General features: G+C 32.7%; 2 protein-coding genes across 3 annotated transcripts in view; one reads left to right on the forward strand and one right to left on the reverse strand.

The window, feature by feature from the left end:
* The window catches only part of LOC126889719 (uncharacterized), a 632,478-nt gene that overhangs the window by 439,258 nt on the left and 177,661 nt on the right, over positions 1-15,559 (forward strand). The gene's annotated exons all lie outside the window — the stretch shown is intronic.
* Positions 694-13,186, reverse strand: LOC126889723 (uncharacterized zinc finger protein CG2678-like). Of its 2 annotated transcripts, none has more exons than XM_050658278.1 (2): positions 13,016-13,186; positions 694-1,197 (listed from the first exon to the last, which is right to left on the reverse strand). In XM_050658278.1, exons 1-2 carry the CDS (start codon positions 13,056-13,058, stop codon positions 725-727), a joined length of 516 nt encoding a protein of 171 aa, XP_050514235.1. In that variant the 5' UTR covers positions 13,059-13,186; the 3' UTR covers positions 694-724. The 2 variants fall into 2 exon arrangements, with proteins under 2 accessions (XP_050514235.1, XP_050514234.1); XM_050658277.1 differs by lacking the exon at positions 13,016-13,186 and adding an exon at positions 2,715-2,898.

Genomic DNA, 15,559 nt, shown 5'->3' on the forward strand with positions numbered 1-15,559 from the left:
TTTCGGATTGAGCAAAAGATTTAAAACTTGTTACAGCTTTATTTTTTCTCATATTTTTATGTGTCTTCCTCAAAGCTGTAACTTTTTCATGTCTCAGTGTTAAAAAACTGGTTCTTCTAGGACGAAAATTAATACTTTCGGAGTGTACTCTTCTCCGAGGTAAACTTGAGCTTATAGGTACAATTTGATCAAAAGATTTGTTTAGCAAAGAATTATTCTTTATTGGAGGTATGGTGCTAATTTGAATTTGGGCATTAGATAAACTACTTTCAACAGAAACAAAATTTGAATTTGCGCTATAATAAGTAGTTTCACCAAAAGCAGAATTTGAATTTGAGGTATAGTCAGTAGTTCTGCCATTTCTCCCTAACGAGTCTTCTTGAATTTCTACTTTTTTTTTCGATAGCTTTGGCATTTTTTAAATATTTTGCAGGAATCTATACACTTATTGAATTTATGTACGTTCTTACTATTCACATTAATTATTAAAATATACAAATGCACAATAACACAAAAATCACAAACTACAAAGAAAATATACTACACAACAACTATAGAACTACACTACCACTACTATTTTCATGGGATGAACATTTTTCATTTGATCGTCGAGAGTTCGAATTCTCCTGGCTGGGAAGAGATACATGTTGAATTTCGGATTGAACAAAAGATTCTGATAGAATGAACTACAGATAACACACTTAATTTTATTAAAATTACACACTTATTTATTATGAACTCTTTCCATGTGTCTTTTCAAATGGTAATTTGTACTAAATTGTTTTTCACAAATATCACATTTTGGAATGTTTCCCTCGTGTTGATGATTTTTATGGACACCTAGAGCATAGACCGTTAAAAACTGCGCGCCACAAATTTGACACGAACGTGATCTTTTGTCTTTAGCATGAATTTTTAGATGCCTTTTTAGTGCATAGTGTGTGCTAAGCACTTTCTTGCATATATCACACGTTCTGTTGGCCACGAAATCAGCCCTACAGTTATCGTCTGCTCTAGGTGTCGTAGGCTGTTGTTCAGCCCTATGGTCATCTTCTGCTCTATTCCGGTGAATTTTTCTATGTCTTTTCAATGCGTAATGAGTACTAAGAACTTTATTGCAGATTTCACAAGTTCTGTCGTCCACGAAATCGGCCCTGTTTACTTCTGCCCTGGATGTTGTTGCCTGATGTTCAGAATCTAAAATAAAAAAAAAAAACAATAAAAGAAGTGCACTAGATTTGAGAATAAAACATTAACATTTAAAACTGGGTAAAATTACCTCTTGGTTTTTAAAAATAAATACAATATTAAGAACACCATTTTAATCTGATTGTTTTTTCTTTCTGTTCTGTATGTATCAGAGTTAAAACACACCATCAAAAGATGTCATAGGATAAATATAAAATTTACTATCCTTACCAAATTTTAGAATGTATTTTGTTCATTATTTTCTGTATTTTATGTTTGTGTTAGTATTGTTGAAGGACATAAAGCTTTTTTTAAATAATCTCAACGACTAGTAGCTTGTACTGACGAATTGTGATATTTTATTTTACATATTATTACAGAGTCTTGAAAAAGGAATAAAACAATAATTCCGAAAGCTAGACAAAAAGTCAAAAGAGTGTTTTTCTTTAACATTGGCCATTTCCAGTGTCGGTATGATCAAGAAGCAATAAAATTTTTATTTGAAGCCATCTTCCAACAAAAAATCATATTACCATTGTACGTCGCTTCTCTCCTATATATTTAAGCAGTCGTAACCCAACCATTAGATCAACTTTATGGGAATTTTTCAAACGGACCAAACGGAAAATTTAAACCTCCTCTTCAAACAGTGTTGCGTGAATGCGAAATGTTAGGGCCGTAGTTGTATTTCCCTACTGTCTCTCCTTTCATGTTACTTACCTTTAACCGTTGCCTGTATTGTCTGTTTAAAAAAAAGTCGCTATGACGGGCACCTTAGCGTGAAGCGTGTGTCCATGTTATTCCTTGCTGTACAATCTTCAATAGTGTTTCCACTGGGAATGTTAGGAAATCGAGTGAATGTGCGTAATGGAAACTGACCGGCATAATCTATATATTATTTTACTGTATATATGTGTATATATTATTATGAAATGTAATTTTTTACGTATTAATAAATTGTCTGTCTAAATATGACTTGAACCTAAGGCAAAAAAAAATATTTTAATATCGTCTTCGTCTTTACATTGTATTTGTGAATTTCCCAAATTAATTCTTAAATTCAAAAGACCTTTGTTTTCCAATTGTAGAGATACTTCTTTAATTTGATGGTATGGACATTTTTCATTTGATCGTCGAGATTTCGAATTCTCCTGGCTGGGAAGAGATACATGTTGAATTTCGGATTGAACAAAAGATTCAAAACTTGTTATAGCTTTCTTTTTTCTGGATATATTATTTTTATGGCGTTTCCTAAAAGTTCTACCACGCCAATTAAAATCTTCAGAGTGTACTCTTCTCGCAGCTGTACTTGCTTGTAGGTACAGAAAATTCATTGTTCAGACTGTCGAGATTTCAAATTCTCCTGGCTGGGAAGAGACACAGAATATAAATAAACTGTTGCCACTTGCGTCTCAGTTTTCTTTTTTCTGTTATCATTTCTCTGATTTTTATTTTATTTAATTTACAATAAAATACAAGTTGTTAAAAGTTAAAAAGTTTGTCAGTTATATTTAAAATATACTTACATGGTCCCGGATTATAGATGACTGTGCCGGTGCTCGTATCCATTGAATTGAATGATGTAGCACTACTGGTGCCAGGAGGATTTATTATTATTTCATCAATCACCAGGTTACCTTCACAAGAGATAACAATTAACTGCTGATATTTATTAGACCAACTGTAGCGTCGCCCCTATTAGGTAATTTTTATTCCGATTCGTTTTTTGCACAAACTTACTAAAAAAGAGGTAAAAAGGTCAAAAATCCACAGGGTGCCGCGGTCGAAAAATTCTCTAAACAATTTTTTTTAATTCAAAAAATCAGGTTCTTCAATTCGTACAATTTTCTTAGATTCTTTGGGTCATTATAAATAAAAAAAGGTCAAAATATAAATAAACTGTTTCCACTTGCGTCTCAGTTTTCTTTTTTCTGTTATCATTTCTCTGATTTTTATTTTATTTAATTTACAATAAAATACAAGTTGTTAAAAGTTAAAAAGTTTGTCAGTTATATTTAAAATATACTTACATGGTCCAGAATTGTAAATAACGGTGCCGGTGTTAGAAGTATCCATGGAATTGTCGAAATGCCGTAACGGTGATATAGTACTACTTGTGCCAGGCATTGGTGTTGGAGGCGACACCAGAGTAGTACTACTCCCAGGAGCATTTATAATCGTCTCATCAATCACCAGGTTACCTTCACAAGAGATAACAATTAACTGCTGATATTTATTAGACCAACTGTAGCGTCGCCCCCATTAGGTAATTTTTATTCCGATTCGTTTTTTGCACAAACTTACTAAAACAGAGGTAAAAAGGTCAAAAATCCACAAGGTGTCGCGATCGAAGAATTCTCTAAACAATTTTTTTTTAATTCACAAAATCAGTTCTTCCAGTTCGTACAATTTTTTTTAGATTCTTTGGGTCATTATAAATAAAAAAGGTCTCTTGTGATTTTTCTCTGAAATTGATCGTTGTCGAGTTATACGCGACTTAAAATTGGAAAATGAAGCAATAAAATTTTTATTTGAAGCCATCTTCCAACAAAAAATCATATTACCATTGTACGTCGCTTCTCTCCTGTATTTAAGCAGTCGTAACCCAACCATTAGATCAACTTTATGGGAATTTTTCAAACGGACCAAACGGAAAATTTAAACCTCCTCTTCAAACAGTGTTGCGTGAATGCGAAATGTTAGGGCCGTAGTTGTATTTTCCTACTGTCTCTCCTGTCATGTTACTTACCTTTAACCGTTGCCTGTATTGTCTGTTTAAAAAAAAAGTCGCTATGACGGGCACCTTAGCGTGAAGCGTGTGTCCATGTTATTCCTTGCTGTACAATCTTCAATAGTGTTTCCAATGGGAATGTTAGGAAATCCAGTGAATGTGCGTAATGGAAACTGACCGGCATAATCTATATATTATTTTACTGTGTATATGTGTATATATTATTATAAAATGTAATTTTTTACGTATTAATAAATTGTCTGTCTAAATATGACTTGAACCTAAGCAAAAAAAAATCTTTTAATATCGCCTTCGTCTTTACATTGTATTTGTGAATTTCCCAAATTAATTCTTAAATTCAAAAGACCTTTGTTTTCCAATTGTAGAGATAATTCTTTAATTTGATGGGATGGACATTTTTCATTTGATCGTCGAGATTTCGAATTCTCCTGGCTGGGAAGAGATACATGTTGAATTTCGGATTGAACAAAAGATTCAAAACTTGTTATAGCTTTCTTTTTTCTGGATATATTATTTTTATGGCGTTTCCTAAAAGTTCTACCACGCCAATTAAAATCTTCAGAGTGTACTCTTCTCGCAGCTGTACTTGCTTGTACAGAAAATTCATTGTTCAGACTGTCGAGATTTCAAATTCTCCTGGCTGGGAAGAGACACAGAATATAAATAAACTGTTGCCACTTGCGTCTCAGTTTTCTTTTTTCTGTTATCATTTCTCTGATTTTTATTTTATTTAATTTACAATAAAATGCAAGTTGTGAAAAGTTAAAGAGTTTGTCAGTTATATTTAAAATATACTTACATGGTCCAGAATTGTAAATAACGGTGCCGGTGGTAGAAGAATCCGTGGAATTGTCGAAATGACGTAATGGTGATCTAGTACTACTCGTGCCAGGCACTTATGTTGGAGGAGACATCTGAGTAGTACTACTCCCAGGAGCATTTATGATAGTCTCGTCAATGACAAGGTTACCTTCACAAGAGATAACAATTAACTGCTGATATTTATTAGACCAAGTGTAGCGTCGCCCCCATTAGGTAATTTTTATTCCGATTCGTTTTTTCGGAGTCGAAAAATTCTCTAAACAATTTTTTTTAATTCAAAAAATCAGGTTCTTCAATTCGTTCAATTTTTTTAGATTCTTTGGGTCATTATAAATAAAAAAGGTCAAAATATAAATAAACTGTTGCCACTTGCGTCTCAGTTTTCTTTTTTCTGTTATCATTTCTCTGATTTTTATTTTATTTAATTTACAATAAAATACAAGTTGTTAAAAGTTGTTAAAAGTTAAAAAGTTTGTCAGTTATATTTAAAATATACTTACATGGTCCAGCATTGTAAATCACGGTGCCGGTGTTCGAAGTATCCATTGACTTGTCGAAATGACGTAATGGTGATCTAGTACTACTCGTGCCAGGCACTGGTGTTGGAGGAGACATCTGAGTAGTACTACTCCCAGGAGCATTTATGATAGTCTCGTCAATGACAAGGTTACCTTCACAAGAGATAACAATTAACTGCTGATATTTATTAGACCAAGTGTAGCGTCGCCCCCATTAGGTAATTTTTATTCCGATTCGTTTTTTCGGAGTCGAAAAATTCTCTAAACAATTTTTTTTTTATTCAAAAAATCAGGTTCTTCAATTCGTTCAATTTTTTTAGATTCTTTGGGTCATTATAAATAAAAAAGGTCAAAATATAAATAAACTGTTGCCACTTGCGTCTCAGTTTTCTTTTTTCTGTTATCATTTCTCTGATTTTTATTTTATTTAATTTACAATAAAATACAAGTTGTTAAAAGTTGTTAAAAGTTAAAAAGTTTGTCAGTTATATTTAAAATATACTTACATGGTCCAGCATTGTAAATCACGGTGCCGGTGTTCGAAGTATCCATTGACTTGTCGAAATGACGTAATGGTGATCTAGTACTACTCGTGCCAGGCACTGGTGTTGGAGGAGACATCTGAGTAGTACTACTCCCAGGAGCATTTATGATAGTCTCGTCAATGACAAGGTTACCTTCACAAGAGATAACAATTAACTGCTGATATTTATTAGACCAACTGTAGCGTCGCCCCCATTAGGTAATTTTTATTCCGATTCGTTTTTTCGGAGTCGAAAAATTCTCTAAACAATTTTTTTTAATTCAAGAAATCAGTTCTTCCAGTTCGTACAAATTTTTTTAGATTCTTTGGGTCATTATAAATAAAAAAGGTCTCTTGTGATTTTTCTCTGAAATTGATCGTTGTCGAGTTATACGCGACTTAAAATTGGAAAAATGAAAAAATGGCCATTTTCCAGTGTCTGTATAATCAAGAAGCAATAAAATTTTTATTTGAAGCCATCTTCCAACAAAAAATCGTATTACCATTGTTCGTCGCTTCTCTCCTATATTTAAGCAGTCGTAACCCAACCATTAGATCAACTTTATGGGAATTTTTCATAAGGACCAAACGGAAAATTTAAACCTCCTCTTCAAACAGTGTTGCGTGAATGCGAAATGTTAGGGCCGTAGTTGTATTTTCCTACTGTCTCTCCTTTCATGTTACTTACCTTTAACCGTTGCCTGTATTGTCTGTTTAAAAAAAAAGTCGCTATGACGGGCACCTTAGCGTGAAGCGTGTGTCCATGTTATTCCTTGCTGTACAATCTTCAATAGTGTTTCCAATGGGAAGGTTAGGAAATCGAGTGAATGTGCGTAATGGAAACTGACCGGCATAATCTATGTAATATTTTACTGTATATATGTGTATATATTATTATAAAATGTAATTTTTTTTGTATTAATACCCATATCAAACTACTTTCAGAACGTCCAAACCAGACACGCACTCCTCCTGAGGCTTGTCTGGAAGCTACAGGCATATACCTCTTCAAACTTTTGAAAACCTCAAAATAATTTGCATCATCATACGAAGTTTCTATTATATCTGGGGACGAATTTTCATCTGCACTATTTGTGTTAGCATCTTCCAAATCATTAGAAGCCCGAACAATTAAATTTGACAATTTCTTCTTCAATGATTCTTCAGGTGGTATATACATACTAGAGCTTCCATTATCTTGTGGACTATTAGTATTTCTTGATTTTTCAACTACGATACCTGTTTTTGTAACTGTTTCACACCTTCTTGTTTTTAATATATTTCTTAATGCCGGTTGAATTTTTTTTGTCAAATATGAAACATATTTTTCAAAATCGTCTTCATCTTTCGATTGCATTTGTGAATTTCTCAAATTAATCCGTAAATTCAAATTGATCTGATTATGCTCAAGACCTTTGTTTTCCAATATTTGCATAGATAATTCTTTATTTTTTTCTTGGTTACCCATATCTGATTCTGTAATGGAGCCATGGGATGAACATTCTTCATTTGTTTTTTTTTTATCTTTTAGTGACCAAATTCACAATTGATCGTCGAGATTTCAAATTCTCCTGGCTGGGAAGAGATACATGTTGAATTTCGGATTGAGCAAAAGATTTAAAACTTGTTACAGCTTTATTTTTTCTCATATTTTTATGTGTCTTCCTCAAAGCTGTAACTTTTTCATGTCTCAGTGTTAAAAAACTGGTTCTTCTAGGACGAAAATTAATACTTTCGGAGTGTACTCTTCTCCGAGGTAAACTTGAGCTTGTAGGTACAATTTGATCAAAAGATTTGTTTAGCAAAGAATTATTCTTTATTGGAGGTATGGTGCTAATTTGAATTTGGGCATTAGATAAACTACTTTCAACAGAAACAAAATTTGAATTTGCGCTATAATAAGTAGTTTCACCAAAAGCAGAATTTGAATTTGAGGTATAGTCAGTAGTTCTGCCATTTCTCCCTAACGAGTCTTCTTGAATTTCTACTTTTTTTTTTTCGATAGCTTTGGCATTTTTTAAATATTTTGCAGGAATCTATACACTTATTGAATTTATGTACGTTCTTACTATTCACATTAATTATTAAAATATACAAATGCACAATAACACAAAAATCACAAACTACAAAGAAAATATACTACACAACAACTATAGAACTACACTACCACTACTATTTTCATGGGATGAACATTTTTCATTTGATCGTCGAGAGTTCGAATTCTCCTGGCTGGGAAGAGATACATGTTGAATTTCGGATTGAACAAAAGATTCAAAACTTGTTAAAGCTTTCTTTTTTCTGGATATATTATTTTTATGGCGTTTCCTAAAAGTTCTACTACGCCAATTAAAATTTTCAGAGTGTACTCTTCTCGCAGCTGTACTTGCTTGTAGATACAGAAAATTCATTGTTCAGACTGTCGAGATTTCAAGTTCTCCTGGCTGGGAAGAGACACAGACATGTTGAATTTCGGATTGAACAAAAGATTTAACACCTGTTATAGCTTTATTTTTTTTATGGCGTGTCCTAAAAGATGCAACTTTTTCATGTCTCAGTGTTATCAAACTGGTTCTTCTAACACGCCAATTAAAATCTTCAGATTGTACTCTACTCGGAGCTGTACTTGCTTGTAGGTACAGAAAATTCATTGTTCAGACTGTCGAGATTTCAAATTCTCCTGGCTGGGAAGAGACACAGAATATAAATAAATTGTTGCCACTTGCGTCTCAGTTTTCTTTTTTCTGTTATCATTTCTCTGATTTTTATTTTATTTAATTTCCAATAAAATACAAGTTGTTAAAAGTTAAAAAGTTTGTCAGTTATATTGAAAATATACTTACATGGTCAAGAATTGTAAATAACGGTGCCGGTGTTAGTAGTATCCATGGAATTGTCGAAATGCCGTAACGGTGATATAGTACTACTTGTGCCAGGCATTGGTGTTGGAGGCGACACCAGAGTAGTACTACTCCCAGGAGCATTTATAATCGTCTCATCAATCACCAGGTTACCTTCACAAGAGATAACAATTAACTGCTGATATTTATTAGAGCAACTGTAGCGTCGCCCCCATTAGGTAATTTTTATTCCGATTCGTTTTTTGCACAAACTTACTAAAAAAGAGGTAAAAAGGTCAAAAATCCACAGGGTGCCGCGATCGAAAAATTCTCTAAACAATTTTTTTTAATTCAAGAAATCAGTTCTTCCAGTTCGTACAAATTTTTTTAGATTCTTTGGGTCATTATAAATAAAAAAGGTCTCTTGTGATTTTTCTCTGAAATTGATCGTTGTCGAGTTATACGCGACTTAAAATTGGAAAAATGAAAAAATGGCCATTTTCCAGTGTCTGTATAATCAAGAAGCAATAAAATTTTTATTTGAAGCCATCTTCCAACAAAAAATCGTATTACCATTGTTCGTCGCTTCTCTCCTATATTTAAGCAGTCGTAACCCAACCATTAGATCAACTTTATGGGAATTTTTCATAAGGACCAAACGGAAAATTTAAACCTCCTCTTCAAACAGTGTTGCGTGAATGCGAAATGTTAGGGCCGTAGTTGTATTTTCCTACTGTCTCTCCTTTCATGTTACTTACCTTTAACCGTTGCCTGTATTGTCTGTTTAAAAAAAAAGTCGCTATGACGGGCACCTTAGCGTGAAGCGTGTGTCCATGTTATTCCTTGCTGTACAATCTTCAATAGTGTTTCCAATGGGAAGGTTAGGAAATCGAGTGAATGTGCGTAATGGAAACTGACCGGCATAATCTATGTAATATTTTACTGTATATATGTGTATATATTATTATAAAATGTAATTTTTTTTTTATTAATACCCATATCAAACTACTTTCAGAACGTCCAAACCAGACACGCACTCCTCCTGAGGCTTGTCTGGAAGCTACAGGCATATACCTCTTCAAACTTTTGAAAACCTCAAAATAATTTGCATCATCATACGAAGTTTCTATTATATCTGGGGACGAATTTTCATCTGCACTATTTGTGTTAGCATCTTCCAAATCATTAGAAGCCCGAACAATTAAATTTGACAATTTCTTCTTCAATGATTCTTCAGGTGGTATATACATACTAGAGCTTCCATTATCTTGTGGACTATTAGTATTTCTTGATTTTTCAACTGCGATACCTGTTTTTGTAACTGTTTCACACCTTCTTGTTTTTAATATATTTCTTAATGCCGGTTGAATTTTTTTTGTCAAATATGAAACATATTTTTCAAAATCGTCTTCATCTTTCGATTGCATTTGTGAATTTCTCAAATTAATCCGTAAATTCAAATTGATCTGATTATGCTCAAGACCTTTGTTTTCCAATATTTGCATAGATAATTCTTTATTTTTTTCTTGGTTACCCATATCTGATTCTGTAATGGAGCCATGGGATGAACATTCTTCATTTGTTTTTTTTTTATCTTTTAGTGACCAAATTCACAATTGATCGTCGAGATTTCAAATTCTCCTGGCTGGGAAGAGATACATGTTGAATTTCGGATTGAGCAAAAGATTTAAAACTTGTTACAGCTTTATTTTTTCTCATATTTTTATGTGTCTTCCTCAAAGCTGTAACTTTTTCATGTCTCAGTGTTAAAAAACTGGTTCTTCTAGGACGAAAATTAATACTTTCGGAGTGTACTCTTCTCCGAGGTAAACTTGAGCTTGTAGGTACAATTTGATCAAAAGATTTGTTTAGCAAAGAATTATTCTTTATTGGAGGTATGGTGCTAATTTGAATTTGGGCATTAGATAAACTACTTTCAACAGAAACAAAATTTGAATTTGCGCTATAATAAGTAGTTTCACCAAAAGCAGAATTTGAATTTGAGGTATAGTCAGTAGTTCTGCCATTTCTCCCTAACGAGTCTTCTTGAATTTCTACTTTTTTTTTCGATAGCTTTGGCATTTTTTAAATATTTTGCAGGAATCTATACACTTATTGAATTTATGTACGTTCTTACTATTCACATTAATTATTAAAATATACAAATGCACAATAACACAAAAATCACAAACTACAAAGAAAATATACTACACAACAACTATAGAACTACACTACCACTACTATTTTCATGGGATGAACATTTTTCATTTGATCGTCGAGAGTTCGAATTCTCCTGGCTGGGAAGAGATACATGTTGAATTTCGGATTGAACAAAAGATTCTGATAGAATGAACTACAGATAACACACTTAATTTTATTAAAATTACACACTTATTTATTATGAACTCTTTCCATGTGTCTTTTCAAATGGTAATTTGTACTAAATTGTTTTTCACAAATATCACATTTTGGAATGTTTCCCTCGTGTTGATGATTTTTATGGACACCTAGAGCATAGACCGTTAAAAACTGCGCGCCACAAATTTGACACGAACGTGATCTTTTGTCTTTAGCATGAATTTTTAGATGCCTTTTTAGTGCATAGTGAGTGCTAAGCACTTTCTTGCATATATCACACGTTCTGTTGGCCACGAAATCAGCCCTACAGTTATCGTCTGCTCTAGGTGTCGTAGGCTGTTGTTCAGCCCTATGGTCATCTTCTGCTCTATTCCGGTGAATTTTTCTATGTCTTTTCAATGCGTAATGAGTACTAAGAACTTTATTGCAGATTTCACAAGTTCTGTCGTCCACGAAATCGGCCCTGTTTACTTCTGCCCTGGATGTTGTTGCCTGATGTTCAGAATCTAAAATAAAAAAAAACAATAAAAGAAGTGCACTAGATTTGAGAATAAAACATTAACATTTAAAACTGGGTAAAATTACCTCTTGGTTTTTAAAAATAAATACAATATTAAGAACACCATTTTAATCTGATTGTTTTTTCTTTCTGTTCTGTATGTATCAGAGTTAAAACACACCATCAAAAGATGTCATAGGATAAATATAAAATTTACTATCCTTACCAAATTTTAGAATGTATTTTGTTCATTATTTTCTGTATTTTATGTTTGTGTTAGTATTGTTGAAGGACATAAAGCTTTTTTTAAATAATCTCAACGACTAGTAGCTTGTACTGACGAATTGTGATATTTTATTTTACATATTATTACAGAGTCTTGAAAAAGGAATAAAACAATAATTCCGAAAGCTAGACAAAAAGTCAAAAGAGTGTTTTTCTTTAACATTGGCCATTTCCAGTGTCGGTATGATCAAGAAGCAATAAAATTTTTATTTGAAGCCATCTTCCAACAAAAAATCATATTACCATTGTACGTCGCTTCTCTCCTATATATTTAAGCAGTCGTAACCCAACCATTAGATCAACTTTATGGGAATTTTTCAAACGGACCAAACGGAAAATTTAAACCTCTCAAACAGTGTTGCGTGAATGCGAAATGTTAGGGCCGTAGTTGTATTTCCCTACTGTCTCTCCTTTCATGTTACTTACCTTTAACCGTTGCCTGTATTGTCTGTTTAAAAAAAAGTCGCTATGACGGGCACCTTAGCGTGAAGCGTGTGTCCATGTTATTCCTTGCTGTACAATCTTCAATAGTGTTTCCACTGGGAATGTTAGGAAATCGAGTGAATGTGCGTAATGGAAACTGACCGGCATAATCTATATATTATTTTACTGTATATATGTGTATATATTATTATGAAATGTAATTTTTTACGTATTAATAAATTGTCTGTCTAAATATGACTTGAACCTAAGGCAAAAAAAAAATATTTTAATATCGTCTTCGTCTTTACATTGTATTTGTGAATTTCCCAAATTAATTCTTAAATTCAAAAGACCTTTGTTTTCCAATTGTAGAGATACTTCTTTAATTTGATGGTATGGACATTTTTCATTTGATCGTCGAGATTTCGAATTCTCCTGGCTGGGAAGAGATACATGTTGAATTTCGGATTGAACAAAAGATTCAAAACTTGTTATAGCTTTCTTTTTTCTGGATATATTATTTTTATGGCGTTTCCTAAAAGTTCTACCACGCCAATTAAAATCTTCAGAGTGTACTCTTCTCGCAGCTGTACTTGCTTGTAGGTACAGAAAATTCATTGTTCAGACTGTCGAGATTTCAAATTCTCCTGGCTGGGAAGAGACACAGAATATAAATAAACTGTTGCCACTTGCGTCTCAGTTTTCTTTTTTCTGTTATCATTTCTCTGATTTTTATTTTATTTAATTTACAATAAAATACAAGTTGTTAAAAGTTAAAAAGTTTGTCAGTTATATTTAAAATATACTTACATGGTCCCGGATTATAGATGACTGTGCCGGTGCTCGTATCCATTGAATTGAATGATGTAGCACTACTGGTGCCAGGAGGATTTATTATTATTTCATCAATCACCAGGTTACCTTCACAAGAGATAACAATTAACTGCTGATATTTATTAGACCAACTGTAGCGTCGCCCCTATTAGGTAATTTTTATTCCCGATTCGTTTTTTTGCACAAACTTACTAAAAAAGAGGTAAAAAGGTCAAAAATCCACAGGGTGCCGCGGTCGAAAAATTCTCTAAACAATTTTTTTTAATTCAAAAAATCAGGTTCTTCAATTCGTACAATTTTCTTAGATTCTTTGGGTCATTATAAATAAAAAAAGGTCAAAATATAAATAAACTGTTTCCACTTGCGTCTCAGTTTTCTTTTTTCTGTTATCATTTCTCTGATTTTTATGTTATTTAATTTACAATAAAATACAAGTTGTTAAAAGTTAAAAAGGTTTGTCAGTTATATTTAAAATATACTTACATGGTCCAGAATTGTAAATAACGGTGCCGGTGTTAGAAGTATCCATGGAATTGTCGAAATGCCGTAACGGTGATATAGTACTACTTGTGCCAGGCATTGGTGTTGGAGGCGACACCAGAGTAGTACTACTCCCAGGAGCATTTATAATCGTCTCATCAATCACCAGGTTACCTTCACAAGAGATAACAATTAACTGCTGATATTTATTAGACCAACTGTAGCGTCGCCCCCATTAGGTAATTTTTATTCCGATTCGTTTTTTGCACAAACTTACTAAAACAGAGGTAAAAAGGTCAAAAATCCACAAGGTGTCGCGATCGAAGAATTCTCTAAACAATTTTTTTTTAATTCACAAAATCAGTTCTTCCAGTTCGTACAATTTTTTTTAGATTCTTTGGGTCATTATAAATAAAAAAGGTCTCTTGTGATTTTTCTCTGAAATTGATCGTTGTCGAGTTATACGCGACTTAAAATTGGAAAATGAAGCAATAAAATTTTTATTTGAAGCCATCTTCCAACAAAAAATCATATTACCATTGTACGTCGCTTCTCTCCTGTATTTAAGCAGTCGTAACCCAACCATTAGATCAACTTTATGGGAATTTTTCAAACGGACCAAACGGAAAATTTAAACCTCCTCTTCAAACAGTGTTGCGTGAATGCGAAATGTTAGGGCCGTAGTTGTATTTTCCTACTGTCTCTCCTTTCATGTTACTTACCTTTAACCGTTGCCTGTATTGTCTGTTTAAAAAAAAAGTCGCTATGACGGGCACCTTAGCGTGAAGCGTGTGTCCATGTTATTCCTTGCTGTACAATCTTCAATAGTGTTTCCAATGGGAATGTTAGGAAATCCAGTGAATGTGCGTAATGGAAACTGACCGGCATAATCTATATATTATTTTACTGTATATATGTGTATATATTATTATAAAATGTAATTTTTTACGTATTAATAAATTGTCTGTCTAAATATGACTTGAACCTAAGCAAAAAAAAATCTTTTAATATCGTCTTCGTCTTTACATTGTATTTGTGAATTTCCCAAATTAATTCTTAAATTCAAAAGACCTTTGTTTTCCAATTGTAGAGATAATTCTTTAATTTGATGGGATGGACATTTTTCATTTGATCGTCGAGATTTCGAATTCTCCTGGCTGGGAAGAGATACATGTTGAATTTCGGATTGAACAAAAGATTCAAAACTTGTTATAGCTTTCTTTTTTCTGGATATATTATTTTTATGGCGTTTCCTAAAAGTTCTACCACGCCAATTAAAATCTTCAGAGTGTACTCTTCTCGCAGCTGTACTTGCTTGTACAGAAAATTCATTGTTCAGACTGTCGAGATTTCAAATTCTCCTGGCTGGGAAGAGACACAGAATATAAATAAACTGTTGCCACTTGCGTCTCAGTTTTCTTTTTTCTGTTATCATTTCTCTGATTTTTATTTTATTTAATTTATAATAAAATATAAGTTGTTAAAAGTTAAAAAGTTTGTCAGTTATATTTAAAATATACTTACATGGTCCAGCATTGTAGATAATGGTCCCATCCGTGGAATTGTCGGAAATACTCTTATTAGCATTTATAATAGTTTCGTCTATTACCATGTCACCTTCACAAGAGATAACAATTAACTGCTGATATTTATTAGACCAACTGTAGCGTCGCCCCCATTAGGTAATTTTTATTCCAATTCGTTTTTTGCACAAACTTACTAAAAAAGAGGTAAAAAGGTCAAAAATCCACAGGGTGCCGCGGTCGAAAAATTCTCTAAACAATTTTTTTTAATTCAAAAAATCAGGTTCTTTAATTCGTACAATTTTTTTAGATTCTTTGGGTCATTATAAATAAAAAAGGTCAAAATATAAAGAAACTGTTGCCACTTGCGTCTCAGTTTTCTTTTTTCTGTTATCATTTCTCTGATTTTTATTTTATTTAATTTACAATAAAATACAAGTTGTTAAAAGTTAAAAAGTTTGTCAGTTACATTTAAAATATACTTACATGGTTCCGGATTATAGATGACTGTGCCGGT

Source organism: Diabrotica virgifera, chromosome 8 (genome assembly GCF_917563875.1).
Source record: "Diabrotica virgifera virgifera chromosome 8, PGI_DIABVI_V3a".
In the NCBI taxonomy this organism is placed as follows: Eukaryota; Metazoa; Arthropoda; class Insecta; order Coleoptera; family Chrysomelidae; genus Diabrotica; species Diabrotica virgifera.